The sequence below is a fragment of the Cololabis saira genome, chromosome 1 (genome assembly GCF_033807715.1).
Source record: "Cololabis saira isolate AMF1-May2022 chromosome 1, fColSai1.1, whole genome shotgun sequence".
NCBI classification, from domain to species: domain Eukaryota; kingdom Metazoa; phylum Chordata; class Actinopteri; order Beloniformes; family Belonidae; genus Cololabis; species Cololabis saira.
In genome coordinates this window covers 22,502,392-22,528,941 of record NC_084587.1, presented here as the reverse complement: position 1 = coordinate 22,528,941, position 26,550 = coordinate 22,502,392, and the positions used below count along the sequence as shown (strand labels likewise).

Genomic DNA, 26,550 nt, shown 5'->3' with positions numbered 1-26,550 from the left:
CTTCCTGTTTCCGGTGACGTAGACACCGCCCACCACAGCGATTCCGGCCAATTTTCAAAATAAAAGATATTTAATTTTTGGCAATAAAAAAATATCGATTACATTTTTTTTATCTTTTTGTACAGACCTCTGCCAAACAAAACAGCACTACCCACACGCGGACAAACAAAATATCTTGTTCTGCCGTTGATCAAATAAATAAAGGTGACCTTTTCTGCTATGTGTGAGTTTTTTTTAATTTTTTTTAATTTTGTTTATTTATTTATTCATTTTATTTGAGTGAGCGTGTGTAAAAGAGCCATTACACTGATTTATTATTGAGCTCGTCAACCAGTCAGGGTCTGGGCAAAGAGTGAATGTGTCCTGCCATGTCTGGTATTGGGACGTAAGCATTTAGACATAAGTCATTTAGACCCCAAGGGTTGTGGCATGGAGTCTCTGTTGAGTGTGATTGCTCCCCACAGATGCCATTAGGCCCATCATATCGGTCTGTGGGGAGTTTGGAGACCAAACAAACGCCCCACACTCTTTGGGCGCTTCCTAAAATAATTGTTGAGGGCTCCACTGCTGACCTGCTGAGGGAACTACTGTAGGGGGATGATGTTGTCAAACTGGGCGGTGCAATTGGTCTACAAAAATGTTTAGGTTGGTGGCAAGTGCCAAAATAACATTCATGTAAATGCTAGGATGCAGGTTTTCCCACCAGAACATTGCATTGATAAGAGGTCTATACTCACGTTGCCTCTACAATAGAAAACTGCAAAGAGTAAAAACTTGCAGGCAAACACATTCGGTAAACAGTAAGAGATAGGGCCTACCTTTTACAACCAGGAGAAGGTTAGAAAAAATGTGCCAGGAAGAGTGAAAGTACGTTTTAATATCGTTTAATAGACAGTTCACAAAGTACTGGACAGTATCAAGCTGCAGATGTTCCTCTTCTTTCATCGGTACTGGAAACTGCAAATGTAGCAGCTACATCCAGACCTTCAGTTCCAAATCAGATTCTCCACTGGAGAAATTTCCACTGGCAAATGATGAATAACAGGACAAAAGATGTAGAGTTTTAAATAAAAAGAAACACAACATGTACGTATTGTGCAAATAACGTCATAAAACAAAATTTGCACTGCAGAGGAACTAAATTTAGAACTGTCTTTGCAGAAAGTACACTAAAGGACATAAAATACTCCACAATACTAATACATCACTTCTGTATCAAACCAAGTATGTATATATTGCAATTTTCCTTTTTTCTTATTGATTAATTGGCTAAGGATTTTAGATTTTCCTTGCTGCGTGGTGTTATTGTGCTACTGTGCCATAGCCAATTAATCATTAATTGGGTTTTTTTTGTTTTTTATCGATAAAATGTCCCCTCATGAACCTGGAGTTTATATGAAATACATTTTTTACATTATCACAGTAGTGTGTGCAGTAATGAAACACAAGGACAGAGTTCAACGGACATTTATAACCAGCAGGTGGCACCAGAGTTTAATAATGAATCTGTATCCCAGTATAATATTACAAGGGCAAATGTGTACTGCACTCAAGTACATCCATGCACACCACGCTCTCCCTTTACTCTGGTATCATGTGGAGACAAATAAAGTTGTAAATAATAAAAGCAAATAATGGTTAACTTTTGTGTCAGGAAATAAGGAAAGAAGTATGTGAAAAACTAAGTAGGCTACACCCCAGTTCTATACCTTATAGAAGCAAAGGATTTGAAGTACGCATTTTCTGTATCATGTTATCAGTCCCACATCATCATGGAGGAATTTTGAGCCACTCTTCCTGGTAACGTTGCCTCACATCTTTGAGGTTTGCTGGCATTCGTTCATGCATAACTCTCTTCAAGTCCCGCTATGGCATATCATTTGATCTTTTGTTGTATTTACTCGTATTCATTGGATCATTGTCTTGTTGCACAAGTTATACTTGCTTGAATGCCCCCACTCCTGGAAAGATGGATGCTTGAATGTTCTCCATCTTTCTAGAGGGAGAAAGATTATTCTTACTCTAGTCTAGAAAGATGAACACAGAATTGTTGGAAAATGGCGTAATTACCATTTCCAGACTTATGCGCAGTAAAATTTGCTTCTCTAAGATTGTTGCTGATACAGTATATTTCCTCGGTTGTATTGTCTTAATGCACCCCTTTCCAGACTAAACAACTTTCAAACCATCCTTCTTTTCTGGAGGTGGTGATGATGACTGGGTGATGATAAATTAAGTGCATGTGATGAGCAGCGCATGGTTGCCATTTACCCTCTTAATTTCTACAGAAGCAGTAAGAAGGTACTTGTTCTTCATACGCTGCTTCTGGATTTCAGATTATTCCTTTGTCTCATGAATAATGATATAGTGTGATATGTTCTGCTGCTATGTATCTGAGGTTGTATTTACCTCATAAGAACTGGTAAGTAGCAGATTATTTTCATTTTCTTCTTCTTGGCAGAAACCTTCAAGATCAGCTGGGTTATAGGAGTAGCAGGCCCTTCTCAACCAGTAAATGACACTAAAAATCAAGCTTTTGAACTGTCTATAAATGTATTAAAATAACCTTCAGCTGCAGTCTTTCAGATATGTACGCATTTAATTTGTATACCTGCATAACGAGAGTTTTTGCTTTGATGCTACACCAACATTACTTATGGCCTGTTTGCAGTTATAATTCCCACCAAAGTTATCCTAAATCCTAAATTATCCTATTGTGCTGTAAGTGGCAAGATTTATGTTTTAATATCCTGTCTATAAACCTATCTCACTACCAATCATGATGAAATGCAGGAACATGCTTTCAATATGGTTAACTTTTACATAGCTCCTACAGTGTCTCATAAAACAAGGTGAGCTCATGAATTTATACATAACATTTTAGTGTGATTTACTGGAACACACACCGACCTAAGTACAATTTCTTTTTCAGATGTGTTTGCAGTTATTGTGCTTCTCAAGTTGAGGATGGACCTCCATCTGCACATACAGTTGAAACCAGAAGTTTACATACACTTTACAAAAAGACATAACATTTTTTGTCCCACTGTCTGAAGTTAAATCAGACTAAACCTCTCCTGTTTCAGGTCAGTCAGGATTACCAAAATCATTTCATTTTGCTAAATGCCACAATAAAGAGAGAGAGAATTTCTTAAGAGAATTTTATATTACTTTTTTTGAGTTTACATACATTTCCTTAGTATTTAGTAGCATTGCCTTTGAACTGCATGACCTGGGTCAAACGTTTTGGGTAACCTTCCACAAGCTTCTGACTGGACTCTGCTGGAGTTCTGGCCCATTCTTCCTGACAGAACTGGTGTAACTGAGTCAGGTTTGTCAGTCGCCAAGCTCGCAAACGCCTTTTCGGATCTGCCCTCAAATTTTCGATGGGATTCAGATCAGGGCTTTGTGATGGCCCCTCCAAGAAATTGACTTTGTTGTCGTTCGAGCCACTTAACTATTTTGGCAGTATGCTTAGGGTCATTGTCCATTTGGGAGACCCATTTGCGCCTACGTTTTAGCTTCCTGGGTGATGTCTTGAGATGTTGCCTTAATATTTCCATGTAAAGTTCTTGCTTCATGATGCTGTCTATTTTAACACTTGCACATATACGTACATGTGTTTCCATCACTTCAAATTAACTTCCTGGAGATTTCCCCTTATGCCAAATAAAGCCTGTTCAGATTTTTTTGCTACATGCTGTACACCTAATTTTAAGCCAAGGCGAAATCTTACATGTTATGATTCATATTGTGAGGATTTGTTGTTGGGCCCCCAAAAAGAGAGGCCCATGAAGCAACTCTTTAAATCTGGATACTTCCCCACAACATAGATTATATGTTATATCCGAATTATTATAATCCGAACAAACATAAAATGACAGAAGAATTTACCAATGCAATGTATAGTATGAGTTTATATCCACTGATCACCAGACCAAGCAGAATCACAACGCACTGCGCCACCCTAATTGATAATATATTTACAAATCATAGGGAAAGCAGCTTAGTGAGTGGAACAGATGAATCATTGAACGCTTTCAGAACTGAATTATTATCACAAAACTGGAATACTGTTTATGGAAAAGAAACTGTTGACACAGCCTATGAAACATTTCTAGAAATATTTAAGTCACTATATGATAAAAAAAATTGTCTGATAATACAATGCAACAGCAGAAAAAAACACACAGACAAGCCATGGATCACAAAAAGACTGCATAATGCCTGTAAAAAAAAGAATTTTCTATATAGACAATTTATGAAATATAGGACTATGGAAGCAGAAAACAAATATAAGAGATACAAAAACAAACTAACCAATATTATGAGGATATGCAAGAAGGAATATTATATCAAATTATTAGAGACCAATAGGAATAATATTAAAAGAATTTGGAATATATTAAACAGTGTTATTAGAAATAGCTCCACCAATACTAATTATCCTGATTATTTTACAGACAATGGCAGAGTAGTGAATGATATGAATGAAGTAGTTGATGGGTTCAATGACTTTTTTGTAAACGTGTGACCACAGCTGGCCGGAAAAATAAATGTTGTAAGGGAATCAAAGCTCAATATATCTGAAACCAGTAGAAACAACTGAAATCATAAATATAGCTAATAACTGCAAAAATAAATCATCCACTGATTTGAATGGAATTGATATGACAGTAGTTAAGAAAGTCATTGATGGTATTGCAAATCCTCTAACTTACATTTGTAATTTATCATTCTCAACTGGTATATTTCCAAGTAAAATGAAAACTGCAAAAGTCATTCCATTATACAAAGCTGGGGACAAACATCAGTTCACAAATTATAGGCCTGAATCTCTACTCTGCCAGTTCTCTAAAATACTGGAAAAGCTGTTTATCCAAAGGTTAGATGATTTCATTGAAAAGCATAATTTATTAACTGACAGTCAGTACGGATTTAGAGGAAACAGATCAACTTCAATGGCAATAATGGAATTGACTGAATAAATTATCAATAGTTTAGATAACAGGAAATATGCAGTAGGAATATTCTTAAACTTAAAAACGGCATTTGATACCATTAACCGTGATATATTAATTAATAAATTAGAAAGGCTTGGTATAAGAGGGGTGGTGCTGAGGTGGGTGAAAAGTTACATTGAGAACCGACAGCAGTTTGTGCAGATGGGCGATCATAAGTCAACTCTTTTGGACATTACCTGTGGGGTCCCACAGGGGTCAGTGTTAGGACCTAAACTCTTTATTTTATACATTAATGACATATGTAAAGCATCAGCAATATTTAAGTTTGTTATATTCGCAGATGATACAAATATCTTTTGTTCTGGGGAAGATCTACAGCAGCTTTTGGAGTTGGTCACGGCAGAAATGAAAAAATTAAAACACTGGTTTGATGTTAACAAATTATCTTTAAATCTTAAGAAAACTAAATTTATGTTGTTTGGAAATCGCACAATCCCAATTGATACTGTGCAAATAACGATCAATAATGTACACATTGAAAGGGTGTATGAAAATAAATTTCTGGGAGTGATACTGGATCACAAAATCTGCTGGAAACCCGATATAAATCATATAAGAACAAAACTGGCAAAGAGTGTAGCAATATTGGGGAGAACAAAATACATGCTGGATTATAAAACTAGTATTACCATATCTGGATTATTGTGTGGAAGTTTGGGGCAACACATATATAAGCAATTTACAACCGCTATTCAGACTGCAAAAAAAAAACAATCAGGATACTTCACAATGTGGGTTATAAGGCTCACACAAACACATTGTTTTTAAAGTCGCATGTGTTGAAATTCTGGGACATTGTCAAACTAAAAACTCTACAAATCATATTCAAAGCGAGAACTGATTCACTTCCAGGCAATTTACAGAAAATATTTTGTGACAGTGAGGGGGGTTATAATTTAAGAGGAAAATGTGTTCATTCTAAAAGGAAAAGCATGTGGATCTCAGTTGTTGGAGTGGATCTATGGAATGGTTCGGGTGATGGGTTGAAGCAATGTACAAATATAAATCAATTTAAAAAACGGTACAAAAAGGAAATTCTGTGAAGTTATTTGATTGAGGAGGAGTTAAGTTAAGGAAAGATAGTGTTTGTTAGCTGGTTAGGTGCAAAGGCTCAACCAATGGGAAAATCTGTAGCCTAATGGTGTAAACTAGAAGCTATTTATTATTAATATTTATGTTTAATTTATAATAGAGGTAACAAAGGGGAAGGGTAAAATAAGTTTGACTTCTACCTGCTCCTTTTCGGACACTATTTTTTTTTCCCCTGCTTGTATTACGTTTTTGTTGTTGCTTTTTTTCTGTATGTTTTGAATTTGTTTTAAATTCTTATATTTTTCCTTTATGTGTTCGAAATAAACAATTCAAATCAATCAAAACACACACACACACACACACACACACACACACACACACACACACACACACACACACACACACACACACACACACACACACACACACACACACACACACACACACACACACACACACACACACACACACACACACACACACACACACACACACACACACACACACACGCGAAAAAACGTGCCAAAACAGTGATCACAAAAGAGACAGAATTTTATTCAATCTTCCAGTAGACTTGATATTCATGGAATAAAACTGCTTTTCTGGGAGTTTTATTGAGCAAAACAGAAAAAGAAAAAGGCCAAAAAAATGAGGCAACACATAAAAGTGCAGACAAAGCAAAAACACGTTCAATTATACAAAAAAAGAATGTAATGAGTTTAACAGTGAAACAGCAAAAAGGATTGATGGAAGCGAGAGAAAATCATGGCAAATCTGCATTTTGTAGAAAAAAAACCCAACTTGAATGCAACATTTTCCCCTTACTTCATTTTAACAAATTCTGCTCGGTCACTGCAATAAGAGAATGAGTCAGTCACTGAAATATTTACACAATCTCTCAAACATTTTAGAACAACCCCATTTTTCCATGTTTTTGATAAATGTTAAACAACTCAAGTCCAGTGAATAACCTGAAAGTGTAGCATCAAAGGCAAAGGTTAATGTAATTAAAGCACATTTAGTTCTAATACATTGCATACATTTAATTGGGGAAAATGAAGGAGTAATGAAATTGACAAATTCTTTAATTTTACTTCAGCAGGGAGTTAATTTAACCCTTCAAATATAATGCCAACAATTCAAACGAACGCCTCAACTTTTGTTGATAACTCGGCCCATTTTCACATACGCACTAGAAATGTTCCTGATGATATGTAAGCGTGCAAATATCCACAACTTTCCCAGGTTACTTCGAGAGTTTAGCCAACCAGCTCCAAGGTAAAAACTTGACTTTGAGTGAGATGCTGCGCGAGCAGAAGATAATCGTACGTGAGAGTTGTTGTCTCACACTCATCCATGTGTGATATTTGCTAATGAAGTATTAAAATACAGTATGTGCTGTGGATTATGTGGTATTACACATGTGGTATTTATATCAACATTAATCATTAGGCAGAGTTGTGAAGGATCTATTCTTGGCGTGTTGCAGAAAGCATGCAGAAATAGACGTTTTTGCATCGTTTACGGCGTCTTTTATGCCCAACACAGATGTCACTTGGAAGCATTCGAGTCCGTTATGAATGCCTGGATCAGTTCTCTCATTTTGGAGTGTGAAAACAGCTTCACAAAGCTTCTGTCTGCACAGAGGCCGATAAAAAAAAATCTGTTTTATTGCACCTTCAAACACAGCATTTTAGAAATAAAATTTTGTGAGTAAAGGGCAAGTAATAAAGCAAAAGTCCTCCAGCAAGATAACGAGCCAATACATCAGGAGAAAAGAACAAGACATCAGGCTTAAAAATAGAAACCATGTCTAGACTTGAACCCAAACCAGTTGGTGAGTGGAGTAAAAGCAACCCACAAGTGAAACAATTCAGTGGGAATTTCTGCACGAGTGTAAGAGTGACTCGAAAGCATAGATTAAAGCTGGAGTGTCATGCGTAAGTATAATCGAACAACCGTTACATTCGGACCTGATTAAGCCTATCATCGCCAAGTAATCGTCTTTATATTCTGCAGTACACAGAAGTATGAAATCAAATTGCACTCCCGCACTGCCAGACGGCATAAAACCGGCTCTGACTGGTTTGTCAGAGCTGCAGAGGGGAGCGACCAATGAGATGGAGGCAGTGGACGTTACAGCAACCAAAAGCACAGCTGAGCATTAGCTGAAAAAAACCTGGGAAGCATCCAAAAAAAAAGCCTCTGAAGCTCCAGATAAAAAACCAAAAAAAGGAAGTCAGGAACTGTTCAGTGGATCAATAACAGTAAAGTAGAAACGACAGATGATAATAACATTGTAAGCATCATCAGAAGTGTTTATGTAATTACACTCGCTGCCAGAAGGGCGGCAATAAAGTTCCACACTGCAAGTTAAACTTCTAGGATAGAAGATTTAATTTTTCCCCCATTAAAAATAAGTATTTTTCTGTCTATTGTATATTATTTTACACATTATTTTCAGTGCACATAGATGTAATGTTATGTGAAGTTTAGTAACATCTGGAATCATGGCATTGTTCTAAACAGTGAACAGTGTATACATCCACAGTGCCACTCTGTATTTGACACGTTTGATTCTGCTGCAGAGCACACAGCAAGAAATAAAATACACATTACTCGTGTTTGCCTTGATTTCATGTCACGTTCAGTTTGCAGTCTTAAATGCATAACTACACTAACCATACTATGCATTGCAAAACCAGACTGCACAGCACATACTTTAATAAGTAATATAGCAAGACACTATTCTTTCTTTTCTTCTTAAAATTCATTAAAAAAAACAACTAACAAAAACAAAACAAAACTGTAACATCAAATGAGCAACATCGAAACTTTAGTCATTTATATCTGAAATGCCCTTTTTAGTCCCATGCCCCACTCTAAACCTAACACTTTACACATAAAGCACCCCTACTGTTGCCCCTGTGTTATTATTAGTCATGATTTTTGTTGTGGGATTTTATTTTCACGTTAAGAGTAAAATTACTTAAAAAGAACTTGAATTAATATTTTGAGAAACCAGCATACTTGGAAGATGACAGAAGTTTTCTTGCCACATCGGTCATTCCCCAAGTCCCTGCTAACTTTGTACACTTCATAAAAACATTTCATACCAATCCACTGCAGTCAGACAGAAAACATCAGCCAATCTAACATTTTGGCGACCTGGAATGTCCCATAACTACTGTAACTACACAAGTACAACTGGATTTCTGAGGGAATATTTAGATGCAAACTAGTCATGAGTCAGAGAAATAGAACATTAAAAAAAAAAGGAAAATAAATTGTGGGAGCAAGATCAGAGAGGATACTTGCCTTGATGAGGGTGATGGTCTAATGATTACAGTTGGTCACAATGATCAAGTATCTTCCAGTTGCATCATGCTCACTTTGCTTATTCCTCTCCCAGTCTGTAAATGTGCCCAATTCAGATGTCCTTCAAGTACAAAACAAACCTATTCATTTTACTACCTTACAGGTCCCTGATCAGCTTGGTTTTTAGTCAAAACCCAATCAGTTAAGGACGACAGACTAAACCACAAACCACTCTGGGACCAGTTAGCTGCTATTCTTGCGATTAAATCAAAATGCTGGGGTATGGAGAGCCACGGGGCTGAGGACAGTGAGGCCCTGGGACAGTGAGGCCTAGGAAACCGAGGATATAGGGTTGTGGGGGGAGCCCATCTGGGTCAGCACCTTGTCCAACCATTGCAACGGACCATGCAGGTGAATCTCGATCCAACAGGGTGTACTGGTCACGTCTTGACGGTGGTATTCTGCTCCCCAGCCCTGAAAGGAGGGGGAAAAAAACATGTTTGGTTTTAAATTGTCTTGTATTTCTTTGTTGTTGATCTTCTTCCAAAATATTGTCCTTTTTTTTTGCATCTAGAAGATTGCCAATGCTTTCTTTAATAGCAGCAGTACTGCTGGATCCCGCTGTACTGCGGTCCTTGTAATCAATGAAATGGTACCACCAGAAATGCAGTGAAACGGTTTAGAAGCTTCCCAGAAACAAACGTCCGCTCTGCCCTGATAAAGATGCACACTGACGTCTATTCTGCTTAACCAGATCAGTTTACATGCAGCAGATCAAGCTGGCAGGAAGTGAGACCCAAGAAATGGCATAGAGATTCTGCTCCATTTTCAAAACAACACAGCACGATCAAGATCCCACCAGCTTTGTCTCATTCATCAACATTATCATCAATGAATGACTGTAAACATGTGGAAGCCAGAGGGAAACAATTCAGAGGGTCTCAGAAAAGATTTGACCCAGGAAAGGTTCATTTTAGAAGATGAAAATGACGACACTTAACCTTTTTGTATTATACCAGCGAGTATAGCAAAGGGTAAGAAATGCGTCTTTAAACAAGCAAATTTCTGCGTCATTATGAAGGGACCCTAAGACCTTTGGGTAGGGCTGGGCGATATGGACCAAAAGTCATATCTCGATATTTTCTAGCTAAATGGCGATACTCGATATATATCTCGATATTTTTTCGGTGCCTTAATTGGGGTTTCCCCCAAAGCATTATAGCATAGCATCTCTGTTAGCTTCATTTTTTTCTGAGGCAAACCCTTAAAAAAACAGTCAGTTTTAATACAAAGCCTCGTGCCAAATGTCACACAGGCACCTTTGTTAACAGAGGTCTGCACAATATCAAAATGTATAAAACAAATGAAATAAAAATAAACTGCCTGCATATATAGAATAAAAATGCTTCTTGAATAAAATAAAACAAATATCCCTTTCCTGCATAACAATTAAATTAAAATACACTGTGCAATTAATACAATGTAGACAGTAACAGGCAGACTTTTCCACTGAGGTTGACAGTTGTGCAAATAACAAAACATTTGTGCAAATCTCAAATAAAACATTCAAGTCAATTTGTCACAAAATAATCTATATCAAAATCATTAAAAAAAAAAAATGTAAAAAAAAAAATAATTATTATTTTTTTTTTTTTTTAAATCGATATAAACGATATTGTCTCGTACCATATCGTGTTTGAAAATATATCGATATATATTAAAATCTCGATATATCGCCCAGCCCTAGGTAAACCCCTAATCTCCAGCCGAGCAGGCAGTGCTTGAAAGCGCTCTGCTTCTCCTGATGGGAACTGAGGTCACAGTAAAGATGGAGCAGAACCGTAGCAGAACTGGACCTTGCACCCAGCGGGACCGAGAAGTTACAGAGTAATACTGCTGTTTGACTTCATCACCTAGGTTGCCCTGAACCCCCACATTGCTCTCAATGTCCTCATCTGTGTGTGAATGTGAAGGCAAAGAATAGTACACAGTATAAAGAGTGTACATTTACTATAAAAAAGCACTGTATTGTGGGGTAAATGTATACCGTAAGAGTGAACTATGTTCTGTTTGTAATAGCTGGTAAGTAATGAGTTAAACGTTGGACATGGCATACGTTTTTTGCTTTTACCAGTTGTCCTTAAAATAGACTAGTTTTTCTTTTTTTTCTTTTGAGTAAGCAACCGATTTGATGTTGTCAAGCATCCGCATTGTCTCGCTGTCATTTTTATTTACTATGTAAACAGTACAGACGACATTTCTACTGATAGATAAGACAAGATAAGAAAAGAGAGCTCTGACACAGATAACTCATACATGACTCAACTTGAAGACTCAATCGTCCCTTAGAATCAAATTCTTAAAAGGTGATAACTTAAACTGCCCAGAAATGTATCATTCTTCATTTATTTCTGTTTATAAAAAAATACATCTCCACCAGATTACCTTGACAAAGCTCATGCGGATGGTACACATCTTGGTGAGCTCGTAAACAGCCTCAAAGCCGTGGTTGACAGACTGGGCCAGCAACTCGGCAAACTCCTGGTTGTTGAATATCCTCAGGCTACATCTACTGGGAATCTTGCACACAGTAGTGGGATGAAAGCCGTGGTGGTAATTACAGTTACGGCTCTGGACGAAAATACTGCTGTCACTCAGACATTCTGCATACACCTCCCCGCCAACATAATACAGATGAACACCTAAGAAGCAGGAGGAGAGTATTAATACATAGTTGTCTTAATTACCAGAACTGTTGTTTTTATTTTTATGAACAAACATCAACCAAAACATCAGTGTTTTAAATCTTAAATTGGGTGTGTGCATTTCTTGTTATTTTTCTATTCAATTCTAAGTCCTGGTCTAAGTTCACATAATGAATTGATGTAGACTCATCTACCGACAGTTGATGGATTAGTTACTGACAAAATGTACCTTTGCCGATGTGCCGCCGAGTGTTCTCAATGGTAGAGTTTCGATTGACGTTGGAGAGCAGACCCAGGCAGAATCGGTTGCGGTTGTTGGAGGGATCCGTGAAGCCGTCCACCAGCACACTCGTGGAGGAAGCCTGGAACGCCTCTCCGACCCGATTGTTGAGCTCATAGTAAACAATGGAGCACCAGTGCTTGGGTTCCTCGTAGGCCACCGGCTGCACATCTGCACAGGAAACACATTAACAGGCCAATGGGTGAGCCGAGAACAGCTCCCATGCAGAAAAAAGACTTTTATAACACCTCTGAGACTCTGTTGTACGGATAAACTGCTGAGACCTACTAATGCCCTCACACTAACACACATCCTCTTACGTTTTACAACTGAACCAAAATCAAAGTGGATGCATTTTGAAGTGTGGAAGCTATCTGCATTTACTTGTCCAAGCCAATCCGAGGTAGTCTCACCCTTTTTGGGAGAGGAATAAATCATGTTTATCTAAGCACACACCTTTGCCAAACTTCCTCTGTAGCGTGGCACGGACTGGCAGGTGTGTTTTGTCTGTCCCCTTCCCAGGGCTAGCCTACAATAGAAACGTGCCCTCCTGTACAGGATGCAGCTTGTGCAAAAGAACCCCCCCCCAAAAAAAGAAACTCCCACTTCCAGCTAACAAAACTTTCATTAGCTTTTCCCCAAACTGCCATCACCAGTCGTGGGCAGAATCTCTGAGCTTTTGTGTGCACGATGATTAAAAAGTGCAAATACTTTGTGGGTTTCATGTGAAGGATAGAAACAAAGTCTATTATCCTGATATGTGCCGAGGCTAACTAAACTGCATATAACTGCACAAAAATTAGTTATCTGTGAAAAGAGTTATTCACAAACACGTGTCATCTATCCCATCAAACCATTTTCAGTAATCAATCTGAAAACTACAGTCTTTTTTTCTTTTTTTAACACATAAAACTGGATAAAGTACCATAGTTTCAAGAACTCTGCGTTGAAATCAGTGCAGTGCATCTGTATTTAAATTGTTTAGATTTGTTAGTCTTTCACAATGACACACGTAAACACAAAGCAGCATGTGACTGGTTTGTATGGGAAAGAGAAAACTGCTCTGGTTACCTGGCCGGTTGCTAATTTCTAGGGGCAAGGCTGGGACCATGAGGTTGGTGTCCATTGGCTGTGGGCAATCCTGAGTCATCTGCTCCTCTGGGGGCATGTAGGCAGGAGGGGGGGTCTCTGTACAGGTGTGGGAGAATAGAGTCAATTCATAGGATCCGGGATGGAGAAAATGGAAAAAGGATCATCAACTATAGGATCTCACCTGGCATCTGGAATGGGCTGCCCGGGTCAGTGCTGGATGGCGAATGCGGGAAAGTGGCGCTGCTGCCGCTTCCGGGGGAGTTTGGGTAATTGTTTCCCGGCGAATGGGGGAAAGGCACGGTGGTGGCCTGAGGAAAGGATTCTGGGAAGGTAGCATTCTGGGGCATATGTGGCTCGTTCTGTTGAAGAGGGTTGCGGAACCGAGGCAGCATTGTATGCTTGGCATTAAATTCACTGTTCCTTGGTACCAAGACAGGAGGAAGTACTGGAAATAAAAAGGAAAAAATAGATAAAAAAAAATATACATATACATACATTAGGAATGGGTGATATTTTACCGTTCACGATAAACCGTCAAAAAAATTCCTCACAATAAGAATTTGTCATCTCGCGGTAAAAATTATAAATTCCTGTTGATGATGTTTTTGTGTAAAGCTGATTTATGGTTCTGCGTTAAATCCACGCACAACGTACGTGAAGGAAGGAAGGAAGGAAGGAGGAAGGAGAGAGCAGGAGGAAGGAAGGAGGAAGGCAAGAAGGAAGGAGAGAGCAGGAGGAAGGGAGGAAGGAAGGAAGGGAGGGAGAAAACAAGGAAAGAAGGAAGGAAGGGAAAAAAGAAGGAAGGAAGGAAATGAGCCTGAAAGAAAGAAAGAAAGAAAGAAAGAAAGAAAGAAAGAAAGAAAGAAAGAAAGAAAGAAAGAAAGAAAGAAAGAAAGAAAGAAAGAAAGAAAGAAAGAAAGAAAGAAAGAAAGAAAGAAAGAAAGAAAGAAAGAAAGAAAGAAAGAAAGAAAGAAAGAAAGAAATGAGCCAGAAAGAAAGAAAGAAAAAAGGATAAATTCCCATTGATGATGTTTTTGTGTAACAAACATGGCGGATCTGAGAGCGAGATAGATTTATAGTTAAAAAGGTGGAGTTGAATTGGTATTTTTTTATCGTCATTTTTATCGTTATCGGGATAAATGCCAGAAATTATCGTGATACATTTTTTAGTCCATACCGCCCATCCCTAACATACATATATATATATATATAAATAAATAGGTGATCTTCAATTTGTCTACAAAGGACTTATGTAGTAATGCTTTTATATTGTGCGATAAATAAACTGTCTTTCACTCAAAGAAGCCGGGATAGGCTTCAGCCAATCCCTGCGACCCTAAGTAGGCATTATCAGTTACAAATAAAGGATGGGTTCTTATAAATAACAGAAGTTCCTGTTATTCCTGACCTCTTCAACCAGGTTCATCAACATAATCTGCTTACAAACAGCACTATTTTGCAATCGTGTCGATCCAAAGATAATTATAAACTCATTGAAGTTATTTGATCCCAGCTTAATAAAGAAATTTCTTTCTGGCACTCTTCGCGTTTCAACATTCTGAGCGCAGATGTTGCTGCATTTTTCAAATGTCAGCTTGCAGGCAGTTGGTCTGAGCCAGCACTATTTGGCTCAAACTCTCAGGTTTCTCTTCTGAAAGACGTTGTGAGGCAAAGCGTTTTTGTGGAATTCATCACTTGGGGTAAATATCCCTGCTGAGGGGCCATTCAGGTGCAGTAGAGACCACAGTGATACGCTCCACTTGTGCCTATAAATACCTGTGCAGATAAATAAAGCGGGTGCTGAAATTTTAGATGAGGCGCGCGCCTCTGTCAGTATTCCTGAAGGTCTGAAGGTAGTCTCTGTGTGCCGTAACAAGCCAATACATCAATGTAGCAGTTTATTTCAAAGGTTAAATGTGGAGCAGGCGGACAGCTGTGGCGTTATGTAGAATAGGGGGGGATTGACAGGATGTGTGCCTGAGTAGGTGGGTGGTTTTAAGGGCGGGGGGCAGAGACAGGTGCTGGTGGGGTTGAATCACCTTAGCCCTGTGTCTTGCACTCGCTGCAACAACAAAACGTGTGCGAGGCAGGCAACAACTCTTTCCTCCCATTGTGTTTGGGTGACCGTCTTCCTGTTCCAGTCATCCTCACAGAAACTGTGCCTGTGGTCGTGGGTATGTGTGTATTTGGGAGTGTGTGGCCTTGTATTTGCTCAAATGTGTGCAAGTGCAGGGTGGTGTGTGCTTGTGTGAGTCAATATGTGCATTCAAAAAAAGAAAAAAAAAAAGTAGTACAGGGCATGCCCAAAACAAAGCCCCCGTTCTCCCGCAGATGGAATTTCCTGCTCCGTACACAAATGAATGAACATGTGCACACACATACAAGTACACACACAGTTGGCCCTTTACACACTTAGCACCCTGCACACAGTTGTTTTTATCTTGTCAGCTGACCCTCATTTTCCATTTACAAAGAGACTTCTGCAGCAACTCTGCAGACGAAACCCCGAGGCATGGCTATCAATTATCCCCTCTTAGAACACTTGTAAGAAAGCTTATCTGGGTTTTATCTTTATTTGTTTTGCTTCTTAACAAGAGTTTTATCTGTGTTTATATTTGTAAACACACAATGGGATTATTTCAACTATGAATTTACCTACTTTTTTTTAAATTTCACAATGATTTAAACATTTGTAACATAGTTAATTATAGTAATACATATTACATGGGTGTGGCTTTACCATACCGAAAAAAGGGTAAATAACAGATGCAAGAGAAGCATAAGATTAATAAACATCTGATCAATATCAAGTCTGATGTTGTCAAAGTAAAAGACAGAGAGGAATTTTTGATGAACCTAATACACTTTAGACTGTTAAATATTTTAAAAGTTATGAACAGAGCTCTTTTGTCATAGTTTCTATTGTAAAAAGGAAAAAAAAAACCTTGACAAAATAAACCAGGGAATAGCAGTTCTGATGCAGTCAGCCACGAAGTGCACAGACATGTGGGGGAGGCACCAATCCAAATTGTAAAAACAGTTATAATATCTCAACCTTGGTTTCCTTTTTGTGCTGGTGTCTACATTTTTTTTTTTTAATTCAAAAGGTGTGCATCTTCTGTGAATGTGCAACTAATTAAGATTTCATGCAAGAAAGCTTCCTACTTTTTGTGACTGCAACTGAAGGAAAAGAACATTTTAAAGTAAAATCTATTATAGGTCCGTATTTAATGTCACTGACAATTGATAGATTATTCAGGTCAATATCACCATAGTTACAGGAATATATCCCCTACCTGGACTGTCGACTCTCTTGTAGTGGTAGGGGTTGATACACACATCCTTCTGTTTGGAGCCAAACGGGTACTCGCAGCATTCCAGCGCCTTCAGCTCGTGGTGGGACTGCAGGTCAGGCCAGCGCCACACCCGGCAGTATATGACATGTGGCAGACCTTTCCTGTGGGACACCTGCAGCCGTCCGTCCAGTGAACGAGGGATTGTCACGCAGTTACTTGGCTGTCCTGGGCAGCTGAGAGCCCGCTCCAGCTCCTCCATGGCCCCCTTCTTCTTTTTCAGTTTCTTAACCAACGCATCCACAGCTTTTTCTGCCCACTTCTCTTCTTCATCTCCCTGCTTCCAACCAAGCAGCCGTTTGACTGCCGGGCTCGTGAAAGAGAAGAGTGAGGTGACATTCATGGTGGACAAGCCAACCTCCTCAACTCTCCTGAAGAAAGCGGCTGAACAGTGTCGGGAGACAGTCCGGTTAAAGGGCAAAGTATTATTTGAATGGTTGAGCAACCAGGTACGACTCCCACAGTCCTGTGTCCTTTTGAGGGTCACTAAAAAGAAAAGGAAAAGAATATGTTCACAAGTTAAAATCTAAAAATAAAAAAAATTAAATCACTCTCGTACTTTGGCAGATGTTATCCTGCTTCCTATCCTCCCCCTTATAGAGCTGCGGCAGCCATGAAACAAGAACATAAATTGATTGTTCTTCGATTACAACGTCACAAGCACTAATGTAGAGCGTTATTCATCGGTGAGGACAACAGTAATGTCACGAGTGTAGTTGGATATAGTCGTGTCACTCATGACTTCTGGGAAACTGGCCAGTGAGACTCTGCAGACACCCTGATGTGACCATCAGCTTCAACAGACATTCTCCAAATAACTTCCTGTCCATATGGCTTGTCACATTACCACTAATTACTTACATCATTTACAGCAAAGGACTTCACATAGTGAATGCAGCCCACATTAGCTTCAGAAAAAGCCTGTTAAGGAATGTCTCAATCATCACCTGCTGTAAATATTTCATTACATAGTTATATTGTGATATAAATATTTGGCAGGAATATAAATGATCATTATAAGTACCGTTAACACATTGTTAAACATGATTTATGACATTACTGTACAATAAAAATAGAATGATGGTAAAACCAGGCATCCCAGATTTTTCTGGGTAAATTGCTTATCAGGCAATTTATTCAGTTTGTTGTCAATTTCCTCACAAAATTTAAATTCATAAATCGATGATTCCAATTTGACTGAACAACACACTTCATCAAGAATTTTATTTTTGCTCCCTGTCACTTTTTGTGGAAGAATATGGCAACGTGCTGGACAATAACAAGGCAGCGCATGTGGATGCCAGTACAAACGGGTCCATTCACTGAAGTCCCACTGGACCAATTCAGTGTCCAGAGGGTGCATGCGTTCTAGCTTTTAAACAAAAAAAAAAAAACAAAAGCACATTGAGCACTTTCTGTTCCACCTTCTTTTCAAATTTTTCTCAGAATGCAATTAGGCCGATACAATTTAGTTATGGATGAGGTTTGGCTGTGGATAAATGTTCAGATGCAAGGCCTGAATCAAATAAACAGCCTGACAGAAATCCACCAGCATTTATCCTTTCTAGGCGCATGGATGAGGACGCATCCCTCTCTGACAGTAAACCCTGCAGTATATTGGATTTCATTTGAGCAGGAACAAATACATCATTAAGACTGCTCTGTAGTTATTCCTGGCCCTGCAGATTATGGGATGAAGAGCCATTTCTATCTTTGTCAACTACTGCATGTGTAAAATACATCATACCGGTAAACGGGCAGGGAGGTTTGATGCGAACAAGTCCTCTTAACACTTATGAGTGCCAGCACAGTGAATGGTGTAAGCTACAACTATGATTATCTTTGCCATTTCAATAGCAGTGGTTCAATAAAAGGTGACACAAAACTACTAACATAAAAAGGATGGGGGCATACCTGTGTGGGATCAAAAGAAAACAGCTGTCTTTGTGGCTTAAGATCTCTCCTCACTATATGCTGCTGGTGAACAACTTTCCAACATGACAAAAACAAGGAATAGGCCCTGAAATTCTGTTTTCACATGAATCAGTGGCTCAGCAAATTTCAAATAAATCAGGCTCTGATCAGACACCAAGTAACAAGACTGTAAATATAACCAGACTTATCTGTTTTGTTTCTCTGTATTTTGGGACCTTGAAACACATTTTTCTTAGTCTCCAAAAAAAGAACAAGCTGTACCCGTTATCTGCTCTGGCTGGGTGCTCTTGTACATCAAACTCATTAATTCCCTTCATTTAAACATGATTATGAACCTTTAGGAATTTTTCATCATTATTTCCACTCCTTGACCTTGTCAGTCTATGATAAAAGACTAACACAGTGCATCTTTAAACAAAGAAAATACAGCATGTACTTCAGAGCTGAGACTGAGCAGAACACATCATGCTCACAGTTCAAAATGCAAAAACTGAAACATCATATTGGCATCAGACTCACCTTGGAGACACAAATGAAGTCATTTTGATCTACGTGCAGCCACAGAACTCAGTTGATGACTTCCCAGTAATATCCAGCACTATATGCATTACACAAGACTAGCAGTGCAAAAAAAAATTCAAATTTTAATCCATTTCAGATGTTAAGACAGCAGAAAGTGCTGTGCTGAAACATCTGGGGAAGACTTAACAACCCTTTGCTATGATTCAGCTGCAGCTGTACGCCATGCCTTGTTCAAGTTTCCAACTCTGACGGTCAATCATATCCAACTGCCTGTCTGACCACATGTTTATTCGAAGGGCCTGATATGGTACTATGTTGCCACATAAGACAATGCTCGTTTCGAGTTGTCTGTGCAGCAGTCAAAATACAGAGGCGCCAATCTGCCTTGCGCTTCCTACATCTATGTATAGACTGGGATGACATAACAACTTTTTTTTTTACATCACCTTTCTGAACAATTCACTAACAAATTCCACCCTAAATACAAAAAATATCCTAAATGGCATTTGTGTATTCATTCAGACAATCTTTGTTGAATATTCTATCACCATGTCCATTTAAGTGCTTTTACTTGGAGACAACTATGTGCTACCAAATCTCTGCTTAGGGAGAGTTAGTTTAGCAGTGATTGGTGATGCATCAATCAGCTGGTGTGGCCGATATTTCACGGTTTTGAGCTTAACCAGTCTCAGATATACCTGATTCTTGTCTTTAAGACAATAGATGAAATCCAACATTTTTGACACACATGCACACACAAAACATGGATTGCCAAAGCATACTTTTTTATTGTGTCCTGCTACCTATACGCTCTACTCAGGTGCAACTCCAGATTATTTTGATTTGTTAAAATACCTTTCCAGTGGAGACTCTCTAGCTGTGAAGTCCATGTTTGAACATTAATGCTGGAAAAAGTCCAGACCTATTTTTCACACATTTCCATCAAAAGGGACATTTTAAGATACATAATGTGAAAAACACGAGCCTTTACCTTACAAAGCTTACTCCTGACTGAGCTTACATGGATTACTTGAGCATATAAGGCAAAAGTGCTTCTACAGAAGTGAGTTACAGATATTATATAGTAAGGACTTTGATTAGACCAACAATCCAGTAGGTTTTGGCTGACACCTGCGCCAAATGTGTAAATATACATAGCTGTCAAGATTGACAATGCAATAGGTAACATTAATGAGCTAAGATACTCCAAGATCTGCAGAGGTCAGAAAGAACATGGTATTAAAGTGTAATGTCATTCCTTTACCTTCTTTTTTTTCCTTAGTAATTGGTGGCCACTACAGTATCTAATAATTCAGATACAGTGATGCCAGTGCCGCTCCTTAGTGGAACACGCAAGTATTCAACCGAATTCATCAATATGTGGCCTTCAAGCTTGGAGTATGATACTTCCATGTCTGATGCAGGTAATAAAAAGTCAAACAAATTCCTGCAGTGGAGTTGCGACGGCATATTTTACACATCGGTTCCATTATCAAAAAAAAAAAAAAAGCCTGGGACATTTTCTTCAGCCGAGTCAGGGCAGTGGTCATCAGTTACCGAACCAGACAGACATCGAGGATAATGGAAGCAAGGAGTGGGATCATGGGACACTAACAGGCGGGGGCTTTGACCCACCTGGTGTGAGCTGTTAGCCACTACACCAGCCACATGGATCATTTTGCACTGCTCCAGTGTCTGTTAATCAATTTAAGCCTGGGCTATGTAGGATGAGGAGGCAGTAATGATGCTCTCTGGACCCTCCCAAGGGATGGGCATTATGAAGAAGCTACATTATTTATCAGCAGGGTCCTGGATGGGGCCTCCATTAACCCCCGCTCAATGGAGTCACTGGCTATAAACAGAAGAGAGCAGGAAGAGAGAGGGGGATAGATAAAGAGAAAGAGAGGAAGAAAAGAGGACTAATGCAGGGCCAGAAAGACAACAAGAAAGGGAGAGTGATGGTTAAGCTGGAGATCAAAGACTGACTGGGTGTTTTGGAGGAAGACAAACTGAGAACACTCTTGACTACACACTTGAACATTAAATACATTCAAGAGTCTTTAATGATGAATCTGCAAGGATGCCATACGTTTTGACATATGTTGCCATATGTTTTTTTTTCACAAATACAAAATAATAATGCAGCCCATTGGCAGGCAATGATGTTGAATTCTTAAACAGGTTCCAAAAATATTGGTCACAAAATTCAACGCATACTTGACATTAACTTATATAGAAAATAATTGAACAAATGCAATCGGATATTTTATAAAAACCATCATATAATAAGTAAGAAGTGCTGTGAAGTATTCCCTTTGTCCAAGCCAAATTTCTCCCAAGGGAGACAAACAAAGCTAAAATGAAAAAGAAATGAGCAATTTCCTCTTCCCGTTTCTCAAATGCGTGAACTTGCGGTTTGTCTGTAATTTAAAACAATGCAAATATAATAATTTTGAATGAAAGTGTGATGCAGACCTAATATAGATTCGACTCTTCAAAACCTGTATTGTCATTTGTAAAGAAAAGAAAAAAGAAATAAATTTAAACCAGGTGATAATGGAATATGCATACCGTACTAGGTGCATGTTCAACCATCAATACTTGAGTTGATACAAATATCATCCATCCCCAGTAGGGCTGCAACGATTAGTCGACGTTGTCGACAAAAATCGATAATCAAAATTGTCGACAATGAATTCCATTGTCGACAATTGTCGCCAGACGTGTTTCTCCAATGGAGTGAGGCGTCTCACTTCAATACAATCTCTGTCGAGTCGCGCATGCACGACAGAGTCTGAGCGCAGCTGCGGGTAATACAACTTTGATAAAAAATAAAATAAAAAGTTTGGGAGCATTTTAGCCTCGATACGGTGAATAAAAATATGACTTGCAAGGTTTGCAAAGCCGACGTTGCTTTTCACGGGAGCACGTCGGTAATGCATTTGAAGAGAAAGCACGTCGGAGTGCTGAACAAAACGGACTCGCCTTGGTAAGATATTAAGCATATTTTGGCTTTAAAAGAAAGCTTTAACGTTATGCCTGACAAAGTATTAAATTAAGTCAGATATTTGGAGAAACTGCGTTTAGTGTCTGTGGCGCATCTTGGAAGAGAGACGCACGGGACCGCAGTCGGTCAGAAACATTCTCTCCCTCCAAAGCAATGTAATGACCAAGCGATTCATTTGTTAAATTAATTTGTTTCATTCTAAACTTTATTTTATGTTATTTATTAGTATTATTTGAGCCACGCACAGCTACTCTCGTTGCTATAACCTCAATCACATAATTGATGCAGCGCGAAAGGCGAAAAAAGGCTTGTGCGCTGATGAAAATGATGGATTTGCATCTAACTTTCAGTCAGGTGCCTATGAACTGTCAATTATCCATCAAACTCCACAATAATCATGTTAACATTAAATCAGATAGATTTGTCTGGACATTTCTTTTGCGTGAAGGGAGAAGACACTAAAACAATGCATCTTTATTGTGCGCCGTGCGGGCATGAATTCATGAGTTTTGCGGGAGGGGCAGGAGTGGAACACACACGTTGGAGGCGGTAATGGTCAGAAATTCAGCGGGAGCAGGATGAAGAAAACAGTCCCGCTATATCAGAGCTCTAGTGCCATCTTTCTTGTGTTTATTATCATTTGCCACATAATTAATGCAACCTCATACTAAATTTTAAAAAAAATTACTAATTATCTGATTAGTCGACTAATCGTTTCAATAGTCGGTGACTAGTCGACTATTAAAATAGTCGTTAGTTGCAGCCCTAATCCCCAGCAGCAAGCAAATGCAGATTTGAGCCACAATGTCTCTGGTCAATACAATGGTCTAAAAACAAACCTTAAAAATAATCTCAGGCAGACATGATGTGTTACTCTTACCGACTAGACATAGCACTGACCCAAGAGGCTCCATTTAGTCACTGAGGTTGCGGTTTCCCTTAAATACAAACATGTACACAGCTCAGAGACAGTAAAAACTATACTACAATTAAACTGAATGAAATCCAGTGAACACGCCACTTGGACTAAGACACGGAAAACACCAGAAAATTGCAAAACACTTTTCAGTAATGTCCTGCCTACTAGGGACCGAACCGAAATTAGATTCTTTATGTCCCAGACACATCAGTTCACACACAACCACAGCTGGCATAACTAGCAAACACGTGGGTTTTCCAGCAACCATCTCAAACATGCTCGGCACTCAGTGTTGGGTTTGTGTTGTGTTAGGGTGGACACCTCACCCTGTCACATCAAGGATACGCTATCCGGACCATGCAAACACACAAAGCACCGGGATTTTTGTCACATTGAATACCTGATTTGACTGATCTGACTATCAACTCATCAGCTCTATTGTTACAAGATACACAGATGTTATCTTCCTACATTTGCACCTTGTCTGCTGCGATAGATGTTATAGCAGATGGAAACAAGAACAGCCGGCCAGCCAGATAGAAATAACAAATAACCCTGGAAGATTTTAGGTCTTCCAGGGCTACATGTAATTCCATTTAAGGTTTTGGTATGAGAAAGTACAGGAAATGCGTTTATAAAAGCTTCTTACAATCAAATCTGCTTTGTCATACAGGAGGCTTGACCCCAACTTCAAATCAAAGGTAATACAAAAAAAACAAGTTTAATTTTTAAACATTGCTTAAAACTACAGAACAAAAATCCAATTGGAACTGTAGCACGAACAAGGACAAATTCCTGTCCTTTCGGGTAATCTGATATGTCATCTTCAATAATGTCAGGAGATGTAGCCTGAACCGCTGTACGTCTTTCACTCTCCGGTTCTCCTCCTTCCTCTTACAAAGACTGAGATGCATTAACACTTTGGTATAACTGCACATGCTCAACAAGAACTGAAACCACAGCAAGTCCTGCACAGGTCGGAGGGTAAGCACATTCATTGATAATCGTAGTGGAATACTCTGCAACAGTACTTCCTTAGTGATAACACACTTTCCGTTGGTTTTATGACATCAGAATACAAATTTACAACAGCGTGATGCAAAAATACTACTCGTCAATCCTGATTTAGAAGCCAAAGAGAAAAGCAGATACATTATAAATACTACATACTTGTCTTTTATTTATACATATTTTCATTTATTTATATGAAATCAACTTGATAAAATAAACAGAAATGTAACTTGTTTTTTTAAATATGGGCTCCTAACATTTGAGTGGAAAATTATTATGGACTTGACCAGTCTTGGCCTTGGCCAATCATTTATTTTCATTATAAGGGCTCAATGTCAGTTATCTTTTTGTATATTTTGATACTATTCTTTGAATCTTATGTTGTTATTCATGTCTTATCTGTCCAACTCACCAATTGATGTGTGTTCAAAGTTTTAAAAGCAACAGGAAAATGATCTTGTATGATAATTAAATCTCAACTTTATATTTCATATCCATCAATCCTTTACTCATGCTATGGTCCAAACAAAAACTATGTAATGTAGAACTTCAATGATTAGTGGGCTAATCACATTCATCTGTTGATTCTAACATTCCAAATACTCATCTTGGAAAATTCTGTATACAGATTTTAGTGCGATATTGTTTTCTATAAATTCAATATTTTTATGTGTGGGATACAGAAGATTTGTAAGTAATTGTTTGTGTGTTTATATATTTGTATATGTTTTCATAATATATATATATATATATATATATATATATATATATACACACACACACACACACATATGGGTGAGACATCTAGTTTAAATCTGACACGTGAACACCACCCATTTATTCACATCCTGTCTGCTAACTTGACATGTTATACCGCTTGTTTAAAAACAAAAAGAAAAGAGAAGAAAAGAAGAAACAGGATGGTGTTTATTATTTTCTGATGAAAAGTTACAAGAGCTTGTGTTGATTAAGAGAGATTTGAGATGAATATGTACTGTACATTTGGCGTTCAAAAGCTGGATTTCCACAACCTTAACATTTGAGTTTTTTTTCCTAAAATAAATAGCAAGTTCGCTTCAGTTATTAAAACATTACTAGAGCACCAAAAATAAGCAGAAATGGCTCCAATCTGACATTGTGAGTTAAAGGAAGAGAAAAAAGTTTGAAGCTTTCCAAAGCTGAGCTGGTAACCGGTGGGATCTACTTTTTCCCCCCCAAACAGTCATCTACAGTGTTGCGAGTAAAAATAGTCATGCCGAAACTTGTCATTTATCTCATTAAAACAACAAATACAACTTTACTGTACCTTTTCTGTCCCCAGGTCTGTGTGTGCGGTTGTTGCGGCCCCTCCTGCTGCAGCCTCTGCAGGAGTCGCTCTGCGAGTCCTGGCGTCAGCCAGTCGCGGAGCCGCCTCACCCTCCGCCGAGCGCCAGTATCACACCGCGGAACGCAGACCCCGACAACGAGGAGACCTACTTTTCAAGGCTGATTTATGGTTCCGCGTTACACCAACGCAGAGGCTACGGCGTAGCGATACGCGGCGACGAGCACCAGCTACGCCGTCGATTTAACGCGGAACCATAATTCAGGCTTTACACATCTAACATCTTCATTCACTCCTGTGGACATCGATTATGTAATTAACCCAGCGATGCACGTTTTCTTTTCAGAGTTCAGAAAGTCTTTGGTGGCGAACTTGCCCGTTTTATTTGGTGGTGACAGGATGTTAAATCCATTTTGAAGAGAGAAATCAGAAGACCCCTTTCCCCCCAGAACTTCATTGAAAGTGTTTATTATTTCCTGCACAATATAGCGGTCAAACTACGTTTTACTCCTTTGAAGCTATCCAAGGGCAACTAAATCCTTCAATTAGGATTAAAGGACAAAAGTTCATTTGGGAGACAGTTATTTGATTTCTTCAGTTGTAAATTTGCTTATCCTTCCCTTGATTTAAATCAATAGAAAGGGGGAGTCTATTTACCAAATATGGCCATCGCTCATTTGTAGTAGCCTATATGACATGTTTATCCGCAGTGAACTCTTGAACTGCACCTCGTTAAGTCTCCCTTTCAATTCCCCCTTTGCTTTGATTGTGATATGATAAGCACTGATCTGTCTATCTGGGAACAAAAGTGTATAAGAGCTGGGGAAGCACCCGAACATGCTTACACATGCCACTATCTCAACTTCCCACAGGTCCGATCAAGAGTGAAACTGATTTTTTCAACCATTTTGTTAATATTGTAACATAGTATGAGAAATTAAAGATGTAGGAACACTCCCAGTGTCACTTACTCAACTTAAATGAGCTCCTATGCATGGATGAAAATGTAATGATCCATCTTCCAGCAG

General features: G+C 38.7%; 1 protein-coding gene across 1 annotated transcript; it reads right to left on the bottom strand.

Moving 5' to 3' along the window:
- Positions 1 to 6,590: 6,590 nt before the first annotated feature.
- Positions 6,591 to 25,597, bottom strand: smad1 (SMAD family member 1). Its single transcript, XM_061718319.1, has 7 exons — positions 25,505 to 25,597; positions 16,748 to 17,290; positions 13,633 to 13,896; positions 13,431 to 13,547; positions 12,309 to 12,530; positions 11,820 to 12,076; positions 6,591 to 9,848 (listed from the first exon to the last, which is right to left on the bottom strand). The coding sequence occupies exons 2-7, from the start codon at positions 17,145 to 17,147 to the stop codon at positions 9,705 to 9,707; spliced, it is 1,404 nt and encodes a 467-aa protein (XP_061574303.1). The 5' UTR covers positions 17,148 to 17,290; positions 25,505 to 25,597; the 3' UTR covers positions 6,591 to 9,704.
- Positions 25,598 to 26,550: the final 953 nt, after the last annotated feature.